The 21,945-nt window shown below is 54.1% G+C and overlaps 1 protein-coding gene across 4 annotated transcripts; it reads left to right on the forward strand.

The window, feature by feature from the left end:
* Positions 1-244: 244 nt before the first annotated feature.
* Plcd3 (phospholipase C delta 3) lies at positions 245-20,731 on the forward strand. Of its 4 annotated transcripts, none has more exons than XR_006851401.2 (15): positions 245-530; positions 9,548-9,709; positions 9,786-10,014; positions 10,423-10,552; positions 11,468-11,696; positions 11,976-12,177; positions 12,359-12,503; positions 13,430-13,582; positions 14,605-14,751; positions 14,847-15,009; positions 15,787-15,903; positions 16,508-16,674; positions 16,920-17,063; positions 17,170-17,319; positions 17,467-20,731. XR_006851401.2 is itself a non-coding variant. In XM_046442737.2 (15 exons), the coding sequence occupies exons 1-15, from the start codon at positions 380-382 to the stop codon at positions 17,553-17,555; spliced, it is 2,370 nt and encodes a 789-aa protein (XP_046298693.1). In that variant the 5' UTR covers positions 247-379; the 3' UTR covers positions 17,556-20,731. The 4 variants fall into 4 exon arrangements, 3 of the variants coding, with proteins under 3 accessions (XP_046298693.1, XP_046298694.1, XP_046298696.1); XM_046442737.2 differs by having other exon boundaries at positions 247-530; positions 16,920-17,055; XM_046442738.2 differs by having other exon boundaries at positions 248-530; positions 14,859-15,009; positions 16,920-17,055.
* The last annotated feature ends 1,214 nt before the right edge of the window (positions 20,732-21,945 follow it).

Here is a 21,945-nt window from a genome sequence, read left to right on the forward strand (position 1 = left end):
CCTCGCCCCTCTAGTGCCCCCCACCCCCACCCCCGCCATGTAGGCTCTGACCACAGATGTGGCGGAGATCCGAAGATCGCACGGGAAAGGGGAGGGGACTCACGACCAAACGCGGAGACTCGGGGGGGACGCACAGCTCCGGGCCTGGGGTCCCGCGGCCGGCTCGCGCCGCCCCCGCGCAGTCCTCGCTCCGCCCCTGCCCCGCCACCTCGTCCCTCCCTCTTTCCCTCCTCCCAAGGTCTCCTCCTCCCGACTCTCCCGGCGCCGCTAAGTTTCTTCGCTCGGGACCGCGCAGAGAGCCGGGGCCGGGCACGAGCGGTGTCTCCGCTGGTGTGTCCCCGAGCGCAGACCCCGGGCCCGGCCCCGGCCCCACCACGCCATGCTGTGCGGCCACTGGAGGAGGTGCCGCCGCCTGCCTGAGGAGCCTCCGGTGCCGGCCCAGGTCTCCGCGCCCCTCGCGCTCCAGCCCTCGCCAGCGTCTCCGGACGGCGGCACCAAGAGGCCCGGTCTGCGGGCGCTGAAAAAGATGGGTCAGTGACACGCAGCGGGAGTTCAGGGGGGGCTCGGACTGTTCCCTGGGCTCGCTCCGGGAGGAGAGGGATGTTCCGGGCAGTCACTTCTGGGATTCCCAGGCGGCATGGGGCTGGGAAGCAATGGTGAAGATTGCATGCACCGTCTCAACTGGGAGTCGCACCTGGGGTCACCCGAGGTTCCTTGGCCGAGCCAGGCATCCAGGATGTCCTCGACACCAGGAGGCGCCCGCGGGGCGTGTCACCAGAGTGTGAATTTGGGCATGGGACGAGGATGGGGTTCCCGGGGACAGGGAAATGGAGGGGGAGATAAAGGTTTGGAGTGTCCTTCACCCGGCTCTCTTCTATGGGTTCCCAGGACATCCAGGGTTCTTGGCGGCCCTTGGGAAGGATGAGGTGTCTGAGGCCGGTTCTGTGAAAGAGAGTGGCCTCCCAAGAGAACTCCAACTCTAGCGACACAGTACTGGCAGGACTGTGGTAACCAGGGAGAACACTGTCAGAAAGCCCAAGTTCCCAGCTCAGACTTAAGGGAAGTCACTAGTTCGGAAGGAATGTAACTGGCATATTAAGCATGTTTCAGAAACAGCCAGACACAGGGTGACTTACACATGCAATCATACAATCCTCTGCACCTTCCCGAGAGGTAGGAGGTGTAATCCTCATTTCACAGGTGAGGAAACTGACTCAGAGAGGTCAAGGAATTTGGGATCACATAGTGAATGAAGGGCACCCAGGCTGTGCTCCAGCACACCACTGGCACCCTCAGAGTATGGGTGAAATGAGACTTATTGAGGTGAGGGCTTTGAATAATAAGGGGGGAATAGATGAGAGCATTTTATAAAAGTAAAGTACTTTACTAGAGAACTGCCACTGGTAGAGCAGTTAGTGACAGAGGGATCAGGCATAGAACTAGGGAAAGACAGGGCAGAAAAACAGGGCAGCCCAGAAACACTGGGGCCAATCTTCAGGCAGAATTCAGATGTCCCAGTTACCAGCCTTGCCTTCCCTCCAACACTGCGCCCTTCTCTCACTCATTCCACCTGAATTTATTGGGCACAGACTATGATCTGAACACTGCTTTATTTGCCAAGACCTGCCCTACGCACTCCCATCAATAATGCATGTGTCCAGCATTTATTGTGTGCTCTGCCCCTAGAGAGCTGAGCATATCAGCAAACAGGTCAGACAGTGGAAGTAAGAATGAGACCCAGAAAGGAGTGGGGTAAATATAATGTTAGGGAGCCAGTGAGGGCCCTGCTACACCCCAAAGCTGGAGGGTGATTGGAATGGAAAAGGGAGAAGCAGGTGGGGGGGGGGAGAAACTATTCACAGCTTCTCCCTGTGGAGTTACAGACCCTATTTGGAAGGCAGTAGGAACCCCAGAAAGTTCTCAGGCAGGAGTTATATGGCAGTGGATGGAGAAAGCCAGGGCGGAACAAGGGGACCCATAGGAGGAGTAGCTGGGGAAAGGTGTCGGAGCTCAGACTTGGGCTAGTGCAGGGGTGTGGGTTCAAGAAGCCCCTATTAGGTAGACAAGGGGGCTCTGTGATGCGCTGTCTGGAAGGCGTCTCTGGTTAGGTGGTACCATTCTCTGGGCTAAAAAGCAGTGTGATTTGGGGATAAGGCATGGCCATGGTAAGGGGATCCACTGCCAAGACAGCCAAGGTTTTTATTTGTTTGGTTGGTTGGTTTTGGTACCAGGGATTGAACCCAGGGGTGCTTAACCACTGAAACACATCTCCAGCTCTTTTGATATCTTATTTAGAGACAGGGTCTCACCAAGTTGCTCAGGACCATGCTAAATTGCTGAGGCTGGCTTTGAACTTGTGATCCTCCTGCCTCAACCTCCTGAGCCACTGGGATTACAGGCATGTGCCAGTGTACCCTCCAAGGGCTATCAAGGAGCCAAAGAAGTGGAGTCAGCCCCTGATGGGGGTATGGATGCCAAGGGAAAATATAGTTGAGGCCACTGCACACCTGGCTGCCTCTGTCCATCAGTAGGCCAGGTGCTGGCCATGGCTGCAGCAGTGGTTGACAGAGACTTGCCCTAGGGAGCTTGGATGCTAGTGGATGCATAATTATTAGCCTAACTCGGCACCCAACATCTGAGTAAGGCTGCACAGGCGCTCTGGGCACCTCACAAGGGTGACACTGTCAGGAACTATGTTGAGAATTGGAATGTCATCTTGGCCACCCTCCCTCCTCACACTGGTTCATCCTGCTGAGTGACTGCTGAGTGATCCCTGAGAGGAAAGTAGGTCTGTAGGGACAGCCCCTATCAAACCCCACTGAGCCCAAGGACAGGGTGGAGACAAGACCCAGGTGTCCTGGGGCTTAGTGCTTCAGGCCATGGGGGACAAGGCCTAGGCCTACCACACAAGTAGCTTCCACTACCACCAGAGCCTCTGCCCCTCCCAAGAAGAGCCTACTCCCTGCTCTTCCTCCGCCTTCACCACACCCCTTAGGCTAAGAGAACTGATCTTATTTCAGATCAGGTCAGGGAACTAGGGCAGGGAGTGGCTCAGAGGGACCCAAGGGAAAGAATATTTCTTCGGACCACACAAGGGAGAATGAAGCAAACCGGGGAGGACTCCCCTCCTCCCCAATGGGAGCATCCCCAGCCCAGGGCTGAGCCCTGGCTTGGCCGGGAATATGCAGAGGTGGGAAGACAGCCTAGGGAACCCCTTGCTGGTGATCCCACTTAGTCCTCTGACATCCCTGTGGGAAAGTGCCCTTCTTGGTGACAAGTGAGAAACTTGAAATGGGAAGGAGTGAAGCCCCCACCCAAGACTGCGCAGTTAAGAGCTTCTGCCTGTGCCACAGCCTGGGTGCCATGATGCTCTCTGTTATCAAATGAATAAATATTAATTAACACCAGGTGCTCCTGGAGTATTAATCACCTTTGCTCACAATCATATGAGGTAGGCGGTACCCGGAGTCTCCTTTTACAAATAAGGAAGCTGAGGCTCAGAGAGGATCTATAACTCACCCAGGTTCAAAGCTGGGTGTAGCTGAGAGATTTGAACCCCGGTCCAGGCTCCTAAGACAATTGAAAGAGAAGCTTCCACCTGGCGAGGGCCTGCTGCTGCTGTCTCCAAAGTGGCCCGCCAACCTCCAGAGGTCCTCCTAGGTTTTTTGTTTTTGTTTGTTTTCCTTTGTGGTGCTGGGGGTGCAACCAGGGCCTCACACATGCTAGGCAAGTGCTCTACCACTGAGCTACACCCCAGCCTATGGGACATGCTTATACTAAAAAAGCATTTGTCGTTTTCCTGAAATTCACGTTTAACTGCTGCCCTGAGTTTTATCCAGCAGTCCCAGCTCCCCAGAGCCCTGTCTGCGCCTGTGCCCTGATGCTCCGCCCTGACCCCTAATCCTCCCAGCGGGCAGAGGACTGAGTAGGCACAATCCTGTTCCGTCCTCTCCATGTCTGCACCCACCCCTGGGCTCTCTCAATGGCCCATCTAGGATGTCTCCTGCAGGGTGAGTGGGACTGTCATTGGTGGGGTTGGCAAGTGGGGGTCTCCACAGTGACCCCCAAGCCTGGTAGGTGCTGGCTTGGAGGTGGAAAGGGCTGGGTAGCCCTCCAGGCTAAGCAGGGGCATCGTAAGCATGGGCTGGCTTTCTCATGTCCAGTGGCCCCCTCACCTTTTCCCTGCCCCCAGCCTCACCTCTGCCACCAACAGGCTTCATGCCTCTTCTGGCCCCACCGGGAAGGTGCTGCTACCTCCATATAGCTGGCATGTTCAGGGGGCGCACCACCCACCCTTCCTGCCTTTGTTTATTCTTCCAAGAATGCTGTGGACACTGGTGCTCCCTGCCTCCAGCCTGGGTGTGGCTGCCAGCTGGAATGAGGGGGACCTACCGTGCAGGGGCTGCCTGCTGACTAAGGGGCCAAGGTGGGAAGGTGTTTGGGAACCTGTCCTTCTGCGTGTCCTCTCCCAGCATTTCCTGGGGCCGGGCACCAGGAAACGCTGCTCATTTCCTGCCCTCGGCCTTGGCACAAACTCTGTTCCCTGCATGTCTCGAATTCCTGCAGGAGCCCTGGGCACCCTTCCTGAGTGTGCACTGGCTCTCACACACACACTGCCTATTTCCCTCCCCAACATTTCCCCCATACACACACCCCTATTTGCACATACCCTGACTGGAGACCAACCCCTCCTTACACACCCTGCCCTCTGCATACCACCCCTGTTACACACCCAGAACAACACAATGCCCCTGCCACTTTCCCAGGCCTATGCTGGCCTGCCAGCACCCTACACGGCCACCTCTGCACCCACCCTGGCCTTAGATGACCTGCAATATTTTCAAGTGCACAGCTTGCCCTCTCTGAGCTTCAGTGGCTCTCCTAAGACTGCTCTGGTTATTGAGGCAGTCTCTGGCTGTTGGCTCTGGCCACCTAGGCGAACGACAGAGACCCCAGATCATAGGGCCTGGTGAAGGCCAAAGTTAGAAATGCTAGGCCATGGGCTTCTCTGGGGCCGAGATGAGCAGTGGGCTCAGGGAAGGTATCTGAGCCCCTGGGGCTCAGTGGGCGGGAGGAACCTCATCCTGTCCAGAAGAGGACCAGTATGGAGCCCCCGGGTATGAGGAAGGCAGCTGCCTCTTCCCTCCTGGGGCACCACTCACCTCCAGAGCCTGCCCCAGGTCCTGTCTTCGTTATTATTTGCACCTACTATGGGCCAGGCCCTAAACTGAGTGCCTCGTGCCTTTTCTCATTTGGGATTAGATTCTTCTAACTCCCAACTTGATCGAACTCTACCATTCACCTACCGGTGACCATAGGGCTGGAGATGAAGCTCAGGGGTAGGGCACCCCGGGTTCAGTCCCAGTCCCCCCCCCCAGGATTAATTCATATACTACATTATGCATCCATTTAAAGTATGCAGTGGGGCTGGGGATATAGCATGCCTCCCATGCATAAGGCCCTGGGTTCAGTCCCCAGCACCACACACAACCAACCACACACATACACACACACACACACACACGCACAAGTAAAGTATACAGTGGTTTCTGGTATATTATTAAATGTTTAAAATAGGGGTAAAGTGCTGGGCATTGTGGTGCACACCTGTAATCCCAGGCAAGAGGATCACAAGTTCGAAGCTAGCCTCAGCAACTTAGCAAAACCCTATCTCAAAAAATTAAAAGGGCTGGGGATGTGGCTCAGTAGTTAAGTGCTCCTGGATTCAATCCCTGGTACCACAAATAAAAATAAAAAGGACCGCAGATGTAGCTTAGTGGTAAAGCACCCCTGGGTCAATCCCCAGCTTAAAAAAAAAAAAAAAACTGATAAAATAGATATAACATAAACTTGACCATTCTAACCATTTTTATGTGGCCAATTCACAGGCATTAATTATAATAGGTGCAACCACCACTATTACCTATTCCCAAGACTTTTAATACAGCCCCAAACAGAAACTTTGTAATAATTAAGCAGTAACCCCCACCTTCTTTCCTCCCCCAGCCCCTGGCAACCTCTACTTTCTGTCTATGAATTTGCCTCTTCTGAGAGCCTCAAATAAGTGGAATCACCCACTGCTTATCATTTTGCGCCTGGCTTTTTTCATGTGACATTGTGTTTTGGGGGTTCATCTGAATTGCAGCATGTGTCAGATTTCCTAAGGCTCAGACTTCCTAAGGCTGAGCGACACATGTTGTGTGCATATTGCCACATTGTGCTTATCCATTCATCTGGGATGGACAGTTGGGCTGTCCCCACTTTCTGGCTATTCACCCTCATTTTTGCTGCTATTATTTCATAATTATTCCTCCACCCACTCTGTCAAGAGTGGCCTTGGGCCTAGCCTCAGGTCAGATAGAAAACCCACAGACAGAGGAGGTGGGGGGCTTATGCACCTGTTCAGGGCCCGCAGGAATGAGGTTGGGGCAACACCTGTGAATTTGGGCCTGGACGGACCTACAGATGTTTCCTGGGTGGCTAAGTAGAGAGCGAGCCAGGCCCTCCTGCTGACCTTGCCTCTTGTGTCTGCTGGCCCCGCCCTTGCTCCTGGACAGCCTCACTGCCCATGGTTTAGAAGACTCCCAGCCCCAGGACTCAGCCCCAGGCCCAGCCTGTGTTGAACCTCATTCTGTTCGACCTTTCCTTTGGCTACACACCTAATGTGTAGTCAGAGAGGTTTGGGGACCATGTGATTCAGAGGCCAGTGCCACTTGGGTGGGCAGCCTGGAATGTTACCCCTCTTCTCTACTCAGCAGGCTCCAAGGGAGCTGGGGGCAAAGGCCTGGAGTAGCAGCCCGCTCCATGTGAAAACCTGCCAGGGGGCATCTGGCACATGGGCTGCCTGTCTTTGTGGCCTGTTTGCAGAAAGCTCTGGACAAAACAGAAGCTGAGTGACTCACCTCCATTTCCGGCCTTAGTCATTCACCAGCCCCCTCCCCACCCCCATAGACTTGAAGGACTGGCCGGTTAGGGGAGGTGGCCTTGCTGCAGAGCCTTTCCCAGGGCTGAGGGGGTGGAGTGGGCCAGTCATAGTGGCACTGCAGGTTTCCCTGACCTGCTCCCCAGGTTGTTTCTCAGGAGAGAATTCAGAGGTCGCCTGAGTGTGGTGGGAAGCCTGCAGCGCAGGGGGTGTCTGGCTCTTTGAATGGAAAGAGGAGGAGAGTTCCACCTCCCTTTCCTGACCAGGCAAGTGGGTGCTGACCCAGAGGGTCAAAGTCAAGTCCCCAAGAAATCTCTTGGAGCTGTGAGGGCCCCAGCAGGTACCCTTTCTTGGGTACAAGAAGGGCAGGTTTCTCCTGCCCCTGAGATCCTGCTTCTCTGTGACCCTCAAAGCCATAAGGGAAAATTTTTAAATACAGATGCCCAAGCTGTACCCCACACCTGCTGTATCAGCGTCTCTGCACCCCCAGGTGATTCCATGCTCAGCTAATACTCAGAAACCCTGTCAAGCCTCTGCCTTGAGCTCGGAAAGACTGGGCAGGACTGGGATAGAGTGCAATTAGCCCCCAACTGTAGGCCTTTCTATAAACGCTAGTGCTTTGGGGAGGAAATAAGACCTCATTCTGCCCTCAAGCCTGATAAATTTCCCTGAAATTACAATATAGGGTTTTTTGTTTTTTAATGGTTAATTAAAGGAAAAGGTACTCTTGGTCAGGAAGGGAGAACTGCCGTTTGAGGACAAATCAAAGAAGCCTTCCTGGAGGAGGTGAGGGACTGAGCCTTTCCTTGAAGGACTCAGCTACTAGTAAGAGAAAGAGAAAAGATCCCACAAACAGTCCAAGAGATGATGCAAATCTCCAAAGAGATTTAGATTAGATTTATACCTTTTTTTTTTTTTTGGTACTGGAGAGTGAATCCAGGGGTGCTTTACCACTGAGCTACATCTCCCTTCTTTTTTATTTTGAGACTGGGTCTTGCTAAATTGCTGAAGCTGGCCTTGAACTTACAATCCTCCTGCCTCAGCTTCCCTAGTGGCTGGGATTACAAGCATGTGCCACTGTGCCAAGACTGATTCCTTAGGTCAGAGTTTGCAACTGGAGCTTATTAAAAGAAGGAGCCGGGCACAGTGGCCAGTGCATGCTTAGGAGGCTGAAGCAGGAGAATCACAAATTTGAGGCTAGACTGAACAACTTAGCGAGATCCTGTCTCAAAATAAAATTGAAAAGAAGAGCCGGGTACGTGGCTAAGTGGTGGAGTGCTTGCCTAGCATGTGTGAGGGGCCCTGGGTTCAATCCTGGGTTATTTTTTCTTACAAAAAAAAAAAAAAAAGGGAGGCAGAGAGGTATGTGGAGTTTTGTTTGGCTCACAGTGATTTTGGTTTTTTGTTTTTCCAATCTGATTTGATTGCCAACATTAAAAAATGTGGAGGCTTCACATCCAGGTCCAGATTCCCGTTCTCTGGAAACTCTGGGCCCTCATCCCTCCTGGCTGTCCCCCTCCCTCCACAGGGTGTGGACTCTCCTGTGGCTTGGTTCCCACTTGTCCTATTGTCCTCTGGCTCATAACCCTTTGGTTTCGGACTTATGCTGAGAGGGTTCAGAGCCGGCGCCACAGGGCCAGGCAGTGTATTCAGGGGCGTAGAGCCCTGAATTTTGGATTTTTTTTTTTTACTAAATTTTGGATTTTGCAATAGGTATTATTGTGGTTCCCATTTTATAAGTGGAGAACACGAGGCTTAGAGCAGTCACAGGTTAATGCCACCAGGGCTGGGTAACCGGAAGGTAACAGAGTTGGGACCTCCTGCCCCAGACCCCTGAATTTAAATTCTGCTCTTTTACCACCTCTCACAGCCCAGGGTGGCTGCGGCAGTGAGAGGAAGAAGAGGGCAGAGCAGGACAGTGTAGTGCAGTGGTTCCCTGGTACCTGGAGATCAGCCAGGCAGGGATGGTTCTGGGGTTGTTGGTCTGTGTCTCTAGTGACAGATGGCCTCTGCTATCCTCCCTTGTCTTGGGAAGGCAAAAGTGAGAAGCTTGGGTTGTAGCAAGAGAGATTTAGATTAGATAGACTATTTTCCTAATGGCCACTAGTTTCACATCAAGGAACTTGCTACTGGTGGCAGATTCTGGGCTTGAAGGCTTTGATAGAGTGGTAGCAAAGGGGCTGGGGTTGTGGCTCAGTGGTAGAGTCCTTGCCTGGCATGTGTGAAGCACTGGGTTCAATCTTCAGCACCGTATCAAAATAAATTAAAAAAAGTAAATGTGTTGTGTCCATCTACAATTAAAAAAATATATTTAAAAAAAAAAGTAGTAGCAAAAAGGGTGACCTTTAGTGTCCCAGGCACTGCCTGAAGGTTGTTATGTGCTCAGGGATTGCAGAGGCCCCTGCTCAGAAGGGAGGATGATGGGCGGTGTTTGGGGCCTCAAAGCCAAAAGCCAAGTGCAGTGATGGCGACTTGTTAGAATGAAAAGAGGGTCAGGGAAGCTCACTGACAGGGCTCAAGAGAGAGGGAAGGAAGACCGAGCGGACCAGCTGGGGAGAGGCAGGTGGGAGCTTCTGGCCGGGACACTGCCTGGCCGGGTCCAACGTTCCAGGTCCCTCCCCGCAGGCCTGACGGAGGACGAGGACGTGCGCGCCATGCTGCGGGGCTCCCGGCTCTGCAAGATCCGCTCACGCACGTGGCACAAGGAGCGGCTGTACCGGCTGCAGGAGGACGGCCTGAGCGTGTGGTTCCAGAGGCGCATCCCTCGTGCGCCATCGCAGCACATCTGTGAGCAGGCCAGGGGGTGGCACCCGGTGGGCGGCGGGGACGGTCTCGGGCACCACCTGACCCCGCTTGCCCGCAGTCTTCGTACAGCACATCGAGGCTGTCCGCGAGGGGCACCAGTCCGAGGGCCTGCGGCGCTACGGGGGCGCCTTCGCACCTGCGCGCTGCCTCACCATCGCCTTCAAAGGTCGCCGCAAGAACCTGGACCTGGCGGCACCCACCGCCGAGGAGGCCCAGCGCTGGGTGCGTGGCCTGGCCAAGCTGCGCGCGCGCCTCGATGCTATGAGCCAGCGCGAGCGGCTTGACCAATATCCTGCTGGTGCTGGAAGGGAGGACCGGTCCCTTAGGGAGCCCCAGTCCCCAAGGAAGCCATGGTCCTGCCTTTATTTAGGTCTGAGATAGGGCCTCTAGTCTTTGGAACTGAGTGGGGACACTCACCCTGGCCTGGCTTGGGCTGAGTTGCCACCAAGGAGGAAGGCAGTGCCCCTCCTCAGGGAGGATGAAGGACCTTTTAAAGGTGGAGACGCCTTCTGGTTTGGGGAGCCCAAGTCCCATGCAGAAGACATTGCTACAGAGATCAGGGAGTCCACAGGCTGGCTAGAAAGTGAAGTCTGTACCCCAGATCCCCCAGACCCAGGCGGTGGTGAGTTATGGGTCAGTTGCCTGCCACTGGGGGGGGACCCAGTCTGTTGCTGGTATTTCCTGAGCACCCACACCTGGATCCACTCCTACCTGCACCGGGCAGACTCGAATCAGGATAGTAAGATGAGCTTCAAGGAAATCAAGAGCCTCCTCAGGATGGTCAACGTGGACATGAATGACATGTATGCCTACCGCCTCTTCAAGGTGAACCCTGGCCCCTCAGGCTCTGCCACCACTCTGCTGGTCCCAGCACCCCTCCCTGCTGTGGCTTTTTTAGAGGGAGTCTGCTCTCCCTGCAGAAAAGCAACATCTGGGCCTAGTTACTCTTTCCCCTCCCCCTGGCCACTGGGCCAGGATGGGACTAGGAGTGGTGAACCAGAACTTTTCTCATCCTCAGGCAGAGCCCAGGGTTGGGTGGCACTGCCCTAGCCCTCTGAAGTGAGCAGCAAAGCTGCTTTCATGTCTCAGCCTGCAGGGCGCCTTTGTACCTGTAACCATGCGTGGCTTAGACACAGGAGCACAGGCCGGAGTTGGTTTGCAGACACCTGGGCGCACACACCCTCCTCCATGTAGGACCCTGCACTGAGGCATGTGTGGCCCCTCCACACGTGCCTGTGTGGGAACACTGTCTCAGGGCACACTGGGGTAGCTGTCCATGTTTGGAAGTGATCAGGGCACACAGCAGACACCTGTGTAGGGGCTGTGACCAAACTGTGACTCTAGAAGATAAGAGAGCCTGTGGCACCTATCTATAGCCCAACACTGCACCTGAACTACTCTGCGAATTTTCACTTATTGCACACTCCCCAAGTGTGAGTGTGTGAGTGTGGTGATGGTTATGGTTGTATGTGCACCTGGAGGGGCCCTGTGGCACCAGGGCTGAGCCCTGCCCCAGGATCATTATTTTTCCTCCCACATCTTGGGGAGAGACACTGAACCCAAGACCCTGCTACTCTGCAGTTCCCTGGCTGTGTGACCAGAGCCTTGCTCTTAGTTTCTCCACCTGTGGAATGGGGATCATTGCCTTCCCAGATGAGATGGGTCTTGGGGTGGGACAGTGGGGTCAAGTCCTCCTTCCATGTGGCTTTTGTTGAGTATCCTCCCATCCTGGCTTTCCAGGAGTGTGACCATTCCAACAATGAGCGCCTGGAGGGAGCTGAAATTGAGGAGTTCCTGCGGCGGCTGCTGAAGCGCCCAGAGTTGGAGGAGATCTTCAGTCGATACTCAGGCGAGGACCGTGTGCTGAGTGCCCCTGAGCTACTGGAGTTCCTGGAGGACCAGGGTGAGGATGGCGCCACCCTGGCCCGTGCCCAGCAGCTCATCCAGACCTATGAACTCAATGAGACAGGTGGGTTTGGGGAGCTCAGCCCAGTCTCGCTCCCTGACCGCTCTGGGTTCCCAGCCAAGGGGCTCTGCCATCTCGGGCAGGTCACCTTGACTCGCAGACTCAGACTGCACATCTGTATCCTGGCATTATAATGTGTCTGCCTCACAGGGTGTGGTGGAAGACTAAATGGCATGTGTCTGCAGTCTAGTCAGTAGGTGCTCTAGTTGTTATTACAGGGGTATTTGGGTCTGGACACTGAAGCCCCTGTGGCCTAATGCTCTTTCCTGCCCTTTTCTGTAGCCAAGCAGCATGAGCTGATGACACTGGATGGCTTTATGATGTACCTGCTGTCACCCGAGGGGGCTGCCCTGGACATGGCTCACACGTGTGTGTTCCAGGATATGGGCCAGCCTCTTGCCCACTATTTCATCTCCTCTTCTCACAATACTTATCTGACTGACTCTCAGATTGGGGGGCCCAGCAGCACAGAGGCCTATGTTAGGTACTGCAGCACGGAGGCCTATGTTGGGGGGGGCGGTCAACACATTTGGGAGCCCAGCTTAGGGAGGGATATGGGGCTCAACCCCTATGCTGGGCTTCCAGGTACCTCCCTGGCTCAGCCTGACTGTTGCCTGGCTCTATGGCATCCACACAACACCTTGCCCATCCATGTGTCTATCCAGGGCCTTTGCCCAGGGATGCCGCTGTGTGGAACTGGACTGTTGGGAAGGCCCAGGAGGGGAGCCTGTCATCTACCATGGCCACACACTCACCTCCAAGATCCTCTTCCGAGACGTGATCCAAGCCGTGCGTGACCATGCCTTCGTGGTGAGCCCTTAGGACCCCATACCCAGCCCCAGAGCCTTCCCAGTGACCCTCACCCCATTCATACACTAGCTACCCTTAGTCCCTGTCTAGAGAGCCGCTTATTCACCAAGTGCTGCTGGGAAAACTGGCCAATGGGAAAGAATAAAGCTGGACTCAGTGCTCCTTCCTTCTACCTTCACGGTTAACGCATGTATTAACATCACGAAATTTCCAGAAGAAACCTTGGGGCCAGCAACTAGGGTAGCTGAGACAGGAGAATTGCCAGTTTGAGGACAGCTTCAGCAACTTAGTAAGACTCTGTCTCAAAAAAAAAAAAAAAAATTAAAAAGGGTTGGGGATGTGGCTCAGGGGTTAAACACCCCTAGGTTCAATCCCCGGTACCAAAAAAGAAAAAGAAAACCTTGAGGGTAGGAAAGAGAATTTTAATCATGACTTCCAAAGAGTAAGCCATAGGAGAATCTCAGAGTAGCATCTACATAGTATTGCAACTCCAAGATATACAGACCTCAGGGCTGGGGACATGCTCAGGGGTGGAGCACCTCTGGGATCAAGCCTCAGCACCAAAAAAAAAAAAAAAAAAAAAATCAAGTTATACGGTCCTATCAAATAATGGTGGGACATTGCAATATAGTTGACATAGTAAATGTCATGGACGCACAGAGCATTTATAAAAGAACTCCATTCCTGCAGTTGCCCTCAGTGTCCCAGACTGTCCACCCCTTCCCCGAGGCACAGATCTAACTGGTCTGCTGATACATACTGGCCCCATGTGTCCCACTTCCCATGGATTTGATCTCTCTACACGGGTTCTCCAGAGCTCTGCCTTTGCCTTCCTGTCCTAAAGGAGTTGGGGGCCAGATGTAGAGGAAAGGTAGTGACTGAGGGAGAATCAGTGACTCTAAGCAGTTGCTCTTCTTGCTCCCCAGTTGTCCCCATACCCTGTCATCCTATCCCTTGAGAACCACTGTGGGCTGGAGCACCAGGCTGCCATGGCTCGCCACCTTCGAACCATCCTGGGAGACATGCTGGTGATGCAGGCGCTAGACTCCCAGAATCCTGAGGAGCTGCCGTCGCCAGAGGTGAAGCTCCCAGAACCCCCAGCCTGGGAGGGAGGAGGGTCTGACTGGTGTCCACCACCCAGCCCTGCTCATGTCACCTCTCTGGTTCAGGACCCCTCACTTCTGCTTTTACCTTTCCCTGTTTCTCGGGTCACCTGATACCTGCCACTCATCTGTCCCTGTGCTGGGCTCTAGCTCTCCATGTCGGATTAGACACAACCCATCCCCTTAGCTTACTCAGAGCCCTCCTCACCGGGTGCTGCCCTGCCCAGCTTTGTGTCTCTGCCCACAGAGTCCCAGCCACCTGCACTCACCAAGCGCCACCTGCTTAGAATTCCAGCCCAGTGTCCCCCGCCCTTCCCTGGACCTTAGGAGCCTCCTCAGCCCTCTGGCCAGAGGCCTTCCTCCCTTCCCCCAAGCCCCAGAGCATCTGATCTGCTCTCTTAGGACATGCAACCTTTACAGCTTCTGACAGATTCTTTTCTTCCTCCCAGTGCCAAATATGTAGGAATGTTGACTCACCTTTGTGTGTGGGTGAGATTTGATTTTGTTATTAGTATGAAAATAACATACATAGGGTAAAAGAAAAACCAAACTATACAAAGGGTATACAATGAAAAAATGGGTCGTCTTCTACTCAGGCTCACTCCATTCTATTCCACAATCCTTCCAGAATATTCACGTGCATACACACCTATGTATATAACTTCTCTTTTAAATGTTACACAAAAAGGCTCATGTCATTACATGTTCTGCTCACTTCTTTCTTGAAAGATCCATTTAGAAGAGGATCCCTTCCCTTTCAGGCCTTAGCTGTCCTGTTTGTATCTGCTGCTGCGTGGTATTCTGATGGAGGGAGGCACCCTATTAGCTGTACCTATTGATGGCCTCGTAGGTTATTCCTTATTTTTTCCTATTAGCCACATCGCTCACCTGTCTCCTTCCTGTGCCCAACCCTATCAGTCTCAGTGGTGGCTGAATGGCTGACCACCAGCTGCTGTGAGGGGCCGGAGGGCTTCACCTGTCCATATTGTCCTCTATAGAAGCTGAAAGGCCGGGTCCTGGTGAAGGGGAAGAAGCTACCAGCTGCACACATGGAGGATGGCCGAATTTTATCAGACAGGGAGGAGGAGGAAGAGGAGGAAGAGGAGGGGGAAGAAGCCGCAGAGGTTGCAGAGCAGAGACGGAAGGTGAGCCATCCTGGGTGGACCAGTGGACTGGCAAGGGCTGAGGTTGGGATGGGGAGGTGGCACTAGGGGGCTCCAGCCAGGGGCCCCCACTACAGCTGGTCTCCCAGGCCAAGCAGATCTCCCCAGAGCTGTCAGCCCTGGCTGTGTACTGCTGGGCCACCCGCCTGCGGACCCTGAACCCTGGCCCTGGACCACCCCAGCCCTACCAGGTCAGCTCCCTCAGTGAGCGCAAGGCCAAGAAGTTCATCCGGGAGGCAGGTAGGAGCTGGAGATTCGGTGTCTCCTGGCAGGAGGGTGGTAGGACCCTGCAGGCTCTGGAGGGTCAGGGGGTATCCTGAAATTGGTCTGAAGAGATTGAGAAGACTGTGGGGGCCATAAGAGATCTGGACCCCAGAGAGGGGCTCTATTCAGGGAATGAGGGCCCAGCATGGAGCCAGGTGTGGATGGAGGAGAGAGCCACGAGCGGGAGAGGGCCTGTGTCTGCCTTCATAGAGCTCACAGCCCGGTAGTAAGCTAAACATAGATGGGTAATCAGTCAGGCCATCACGGGGGCTGGGGAAGTCCTACCCGAGTGGGTGAGATCAGAGAAGTCTTTTGGGAGCAGGTGAAGCTTGAGAAGATACCTCACCTGAAGGGCGAGGAGGAAGCAGCCTGGGGAAGAGGGGAAGGAATTTCCAGACAGGAGGAACAGGTTGTACATAGGCCCAGAGGCATGACCTATGGAAGGTTCCAGGAACCCAGAGTGTGGCTGGAGGATGTGGGCAGGATGAGTGATGAGTGGCAGGGGATCAGCCTGGGGCCAGGTGTTCCACGAGGGAGTCAGGAATGTGGGAATTATGGGTTGGGGCTGTAGTACCAGGCTGTGTCCCTGCCTGTTTGGCTTTCAGCAGCCTCCTGAGTTCCCTCTCACTCTAGGTCAGAGGGGAGTGGGAAGCTGGGATTGGGGGAGTTCAGCCTCTGTTTCCAGGAGGCTACAGGCACTGGGCAAGGACACCCCCAGAGTCTGTCACAGTCTTGGCCCAAACTCTGCCCTAGGGAACAGCTTTGTCAGACGCAATGCTCGCCAGCTGACCCGTGTGTATCCATTGGGTCTGCGGATGAACTCGGCCAACTACAACCCCCAGGAGATGTGGAACTCAGGCTGTCAGCTGGGTGAGTAGGGGCCACGGGGGCCACAGGAGTGGGGCAGTCAGATGCCATTAGGTAGGTGTAGCCTCTGGGCAGCCACGGGAGGGGGCCACATAGCCTTCCAGAAGATAGAAATATGCATCCTGTTAACAACAATTATTTTAAAAGCTGTTTCTATAATTTTAGAAATTTAAAAGTGTGGGCACACACACCTGGCAGCCCTACTAAGTCAAGACTGACAGGGTTGGGCTCTGGGGGACACGGAGTCCTGCCAAAGGAGGGTAGCATGGTCCCTTTGGGGCTAGTTATGGAAACCCCAGGACTTCTCAGGCCCTGATTCTGACCCAGGCCTAGCCCTGAGAGTGGGGACCTTTCTAGCATCTCAGCCCAGCCCCACCATCCAGACTTGAGAGATAGCAGGGAGAAGGTATAGGTGACAGTAGGGTTGGGTCCCCTGGCTGCTATGACCCCCTTCCTGCAAGTCATGATGGGGGCAGATATCTCTGACCAGACAGTAGGATGCTGGGCCTCTGTGCAAAGAGCTGTGTCCTTTCTAGCCAAGTCACCTGAAACTGGGCAGTGAGGAGAGGGCCACTAAAAGCCCCTGCTTAATCCTGTTTGTCCACAGTGGCCCTGAACTTCCAGACACCAGGTTATGAGATGGACCTCAATGAAGGGCGCTTCCTCATCAATGGGCGGTGTGGCTATGTCCTGAAACCTGCCTGTCTACGGCAACCTGACACAACCTTTGACCCCGAATGCCCTGGACCTCCCAGAACTACTCTAACAGTCCAGGTCAGCAGCATGGACCAAAATCCAGCCTGGGGTCAGGGCTCATTCTGAGGCACCAGTCGGAAGTAGAGGAAGACACAGGAGGCCAGGGCCGGCCTGGTGTGAGAGTAGCCTGAGTGTCTGTGTCCACACAGGCACGGTTGGCTCGCATGCAGATAGGGCCAGAGGCTTCCTGTCCTGGCAGGGGAGCAGGAGTGGGCATGGCCCCGTTAGGGGCCCGGTCAAAGCTCCCTGCCTCCCTTCCCCAGGTACTAACTGCCCAGCAGCTGCCCAAGCTGAATGCTGAGAAGCCCAGCTCCATTGTGGACCCCCTGGTGCGTGTGGAGATCCATGGGGTGCCCGCAGACTGTGCTCGGAAGGAGACCAGCTATGTGCTCAATAATGGTGGGCAGGTGGGCCCATGGGTGGGAGTGGGGGACAGACACAAACAGCAGAGGAGGGAGGCACAGGGCAGGCCCTAGGGCCAACTGGGCCCTGATAACTACACCTGTGCCCTAGGTTTCAATCCCCACTGGGGCCAGACCCTGCAGTTCCAGCTGCGGGCCCCAGAGCTGGTGCTGGTGCGGTTTGTGGTAGAAGATTATGATACCACCTCCCCCAATGACTTTGTGGGCCAGTTTACACTGCCTCTCAACAGCCTGAAGCAAGGTTGGTGGAAGCCGGTAGGGATGGAACTGGATGGAGTCCCAGCCTCAAGCCCTGTTCACCTTTGACCCTTGACTTCCCCATGTGGCCCTCCCTGAACCAGGCAGGAGTTGGGTCCAAGGATCTGATGCCTGGCTGCTGTCCCTACAGGGTACCGCCACATCCACCTGCTTTCCAAGGATGGGGCATCACTGTCCCCTGCCACGCTTTTTGTCCACATCCACATCCAGCGCTCCTGAAGGACTAAAGGACCACTCCAGGGTTCTGTGGGTACCAGTCTGCACAGAGCCCTCTCTTCCCCCGGAGCGAGGACTAGTGGGAGCAACAGTCCCTCCAGCGCTCCCACCTGGCCGGCTCAGCAGCTGCTGACTTCACTGAGTCTGATGGCTACCCGGCCCCTCCTGGGCCACTAGCAGGGGATCTGTGCCCTTAAGACGCTCACTTGACATCAGTGGGCTCCAACCCTGGGGTCTTGAGATGGCTCCAGCTCCTCTGGTCCTCAGCCCACATCCTCATCATGACTTATAAGAAGGCAGGCCTGTAGCTGTCAGGAGACTTGGGAAGCAGGACACCTTTAAGCCCTCAGCTCTTCTGACCTCTGGCAGGGCCATCTGCCCCACAGAGCTGTCCCCCTATCCCCCACCCCAGGCATTAGCCTACCCTAAAGCCCTCCGGCCCCCAGGCTTTCCTGGCTGCCTCCTCCTGCTCTCCAACCTGAGCTTCTCCTCCCTTGGCTTCACTTCCTGGAGCAAGAAGGGAGTGTTGAGGTGGAGCCCTGGGGAAACCTGGCAGTAGGTTTGTAACTTGTCACAGAAGAGCCCTGGAGAGGGGCTGGGGCTGTAGCTCAGTGGAGAGCGCTCGCCTAGCATGTGTGAGGCCCTGGGTTTAATCCTCAGGACCACTAAAAAACTATTAAAAAACAAACAAACAAAAAAGCCTTGGAGAGGGCAGGGAGAGTGTCTGTTTTGAAAAATAAAGAAGCAAGTTTCCCTTACCACCCCCATGCCACAGCACCTCTGAACCACAACACTGGCCCCGAGGGACGGCTGCAGCGAGAGCCCCAGCAGGGCTTAGATTGTCTAAGATAGCCTGGAGTGGCTGTGGGAGATGCCATGGCTCAAAATAGCTCTGACCGCTGCGCTTGACTTAAAAGCTGCTTCGAGTATCACAAATCTGTCTGAAGACACTAATTCACAAGGTCACCCCACTCCCCTACCACATACCAGTGGCCTTAAATGGGGCACAGGGCAGTACTCTGAGGGAACCCCACTTTCCAGGCTCAGCTGGGTTCAGGACCCATCTGCTCAGTTGAGCACACCCCCAAGAACAGGCAAACGGCCTCACAAATGAAAGTGTGGAAAGTGGCAGCGCTCTAGGCCACCTCTGTAACAATGCTGGGAGAGGAAGCAATATACCGGAGGACAGGATCCAGATAAAACCTGGGGCTCACGCCTGTCAAAAGAAGGAGTTTATGGGACTGTGGAGCTGTGGTATTTTAGTTTTCACCAGGCAACATCACCAGTACCGGACAAGGGCAGTCAGGAAGGTGGTTTCCACAGGGTGGGCTGGGCTAGGCCTTGAATTGGCCCCAAGGCCTATAGGAACCAAAACCCAAGGCTAGGCCAGTCTCTACCTCCCTTCAACCCCAGGAGTGCCCCCGATACTTTACCCTGGGCCACATCCCCAGCCCTTTTTATTTTTCATTTTGAGACAGGATTTCACTAAGTTGCTTAGGTCCTCCCTAACTGCTGGGGCTGGCCTCGAACTTGTGATCCTCCTGCCTTAGCTTCCAAGTCACTGGGATTACAGGTGTATGCCACCATGACCAGCCTGCTCCTGGTTCTTAATAGGAGAGGAGTTCGGTTCTGATAAATTGGAGTATCTGAAAGAGGATGACCAGAATCTGAAGGTGCCCAGAATGGATGGGCCAGGGACTGGTGCATACAGCTGTCAGGAAGACCAGATGGCCAACTTACAACCCAGGGCGCCAAATCTGAGACCAAATCCAGTTTGGTCTACAGGGGGGACAGTTCTGTTCAGGGCCTGGCATGCACAGGCCCAGGGCTGAGCCCCCATCCTGCTTCTTGTCTCTGGTTTGGTGTTGTAAAAGGAAGGGTTGACAGCTAGGACAAGAGCCCAGAGCTGGGAAACCACATTGAAAGGGCCAGTCCCTAAGGCTAGGAAGGTGACAGGAACTGAACAAATATGAATGGTGGAAGCAAAGAAGAAATCAGCTTTATTCTTTTTTGGGGGGACAGGGGTATTCAACCACTGGGCAAAATCCCCAGCCTATTTTGTGTCTTATTTAGAGACAGGGTCTCACTGAGTTGCTAAATGTGTTGCCATTGCTGAGGCTGGCTTTGAACTCGTGATCCTCCTGAGCCACTGGGATTATAGGCATGCACCACCGTGCCTGGCTGAAATCAACTTTATTCTTGGAAGTCCCTGGAGACCACCCATAGGGCTGTATTCTTCTAGCCAAAGCTCAGGGCAGGAATAGGGGATGAGATTGGAGAAACAGAGTGACCTGGTCATGGGCAAGGCCTGGGATACAAGGTAAGGGCATAGGAATGAGGATTAGGCAGCTCTTATGTCTTCTCAGTTCCCTGGAAAGAACTTGGAGATAACAGCCATGGGGAGCTGGAGAAGATCATGGGATGAGGGAATGGAAAAGCTCCAAAGGACAAGAACTGGGGGATGGGATGGGGAATTCTAAATGCAGTTCTTGGATCCTAGCAATGTCACATTTAAAAAGCATCCCTGGTGGGCTCAGTGGTAGAGCTCCTATCCAGCATGAGTAAGGCCCTGGGTTTCATCCCTAGCAACACCAGAGTTGGGGAGGCATGCCCCTCATAGCTCAATAGAGCCACTCAGTTTGTGTCCCATGAGGGGATGTGGTATCCTGACATTCTGGCAGGGTGTAGTGCCTGTATCCTCCTGTGAGAAGCCACTCTGACTGACTCTACCAAGCTGCTTGATGCTCTTATGCCGTTACTCCTCTGGAGAACCTGGCTCTGTCCTGGTTCCTCTCTAGTGGTGAGAAGAGCCAAGTATGTGCTGGAAGAAGGTCTTCCAAACCTGGCCTAGTATCATGGTTCCTGGGGGTCTTTATTATCACCCTTGCTCTAGCCCAGCCCCATGATTCATCTGTTTTACTGCCACCTGCTGACCAGAGGAATACCAGGAGGGCAGATCGATTTATTCAGCTGCTTCTTTTATTAGAAACAAGTGAGATGTACTGAGCAGAACAACAATGCATTTGGTATTTCTTCCCCACCCTGGAAATGGATGTCCCCTACAGCCCAAGAAAAGCCAAGACAAAAAGGTGAAGCTTGCCCTCTCTGTTCCCAGATGCAGCCCTGCCTGCCAGCCAGTCAATGTTTTTGAGTTTAATTAAATGAAACTGTCCTAAATAGCCTCACCCTGGTACAGTCTATTTGTAGGTCTGCCTTTGCTTTACTGCTAGGCAAAAGTGAGGCCTTGGGTCTCTCTGATTCTGGGGCAGGGAGGCCAGGCCTCAAGAAGGTTGCCTCCAACAGACACTCCTGCCTCCTTCCCTGACCTGACAGTCCTAGATCACAGTTCTATGAAACTGTCCAAGGCCTCAGGTTAGTTAAATGCTCGTCATCTTTGGGGAAAGAATTCTAGACCATGAGATATCTGTCTTTGTTCTTCAGAGACCCAGTAAGTTGTAGGCAATGGCAGTTAGTTGTAGGCAAGGCCTGAAATTTTTCATTAAAAAAGGGTGTTGGAGTAGCTTGGTGTGGGCCAGCCTTCAGACATCAGCATCTTCAGAAATAGGCACGTGTGGGGAAAATGAGCCTTATGTAGGCCCCAATCCAGAGTTAAGGCCTCCTTTCTATCCGGCTCTCTCCCTACAGAGACGGAGTCCAAGGTCAAATAGAGTCAATCCAGAGACAGGAGGTAAAGGTCATCTTCAGAATATGGCAGCCAGGAGGACTAGGTGGCAGAAGGTGGTGGCCAGGCCCAGAGAGGTTTTCCAACATGGCTGCCTGAGCAGGTCAGCTTGGAGGCGCTGTCCTTCCCTTGTTTGGTTCAAGTCAGTCATGGTGCCATCAAGGCTCCTATAGGAGGTCCTGAACCTCTCCTCTGATGATGATGCTCCCTGACCTCAAATTCCAGAAGGGGTTGAGTGAAGAACCCAGGGTCAGTTTAGACAGAAATGAAACTCAACAGTAGCCCTGAGCTGTCTCCTGCAGACTTGGACGGGTCCCCACCAGGGGAAAACAGCCGAGTCCCAGGAGCAAGTGACCTGGTTTTGGGGAGGGAGAAGCTGGAGTCTTTGCCAAGAGATCTGTTTCTTCCAGAGCAGCCACTGGGGACTCAATATTCCCATTCCATGACCAGGTCAACCAAAGCAAAGCTCACTCAAATCTTAGGGGCAACTTGAGCTGGGACTTGGCTCAGAACTGATCAAGATTAAGACAGGGCATCTTTCCAACATTCTAAGTCTCCTCTAGGTAGGAAAGACCTGAATACTTTGTTCTTTGACATCTGAGGGGTCTGATCCAGGTTAAATGCTCTGGCACTTGGGGCACTGTGTCTACTGTCTGCAAGGCTGGAAGGCAAGCCTCCACCTCTCTGACTCCTCCTGTCTGTGAGATTCAG

The sequence above is a fragment of the Marmota monax genome, unplaced genomic scaffold (assembly GCF_021218885.2).
Source record: "Marmota monax isolate L192 unplaced genomic scaffold, Marmota_monax_Labrador192_F-V1.1 WCK01_AAM20220418_F8-fsc00205, whole genome shotgun sequence".
Taxonomy (NCBI): domain Eukaryota; kingdom Metazoa; phylum Chordata; class Mammalia; order Rodentia; family Sciuridae; genus Marmota; species Marmota monax.

What these genes read in the sequence shown, in the direction of transcription:
- Plcd3 (XM_046442737.2), top strand. Translation starts at nt 380, where the DNA reads ATGCTGTGCGGCCACTGGAGGAGGTGCCGCCGCCTGCCTGAGGAGCCT. An exon ending in CAGCGCGAGCGGCTTGACCA is followed by an intron (nt 10,015 to 10,422) that starts ATATCCTGCTGG and finishes GAGCACCCACAC; the next exon opens with CTGGATCCACTCCTACCTGC. An exon ending in TGCGTGACCATGCCTTCGTG is followed by an intron (nt 12,504 to 13,429) that starts GTGAGCCCTTAG and finishes CTTGCTCCCCAG; the next exon opens with TTGTCCCCATACCCTGTCAT.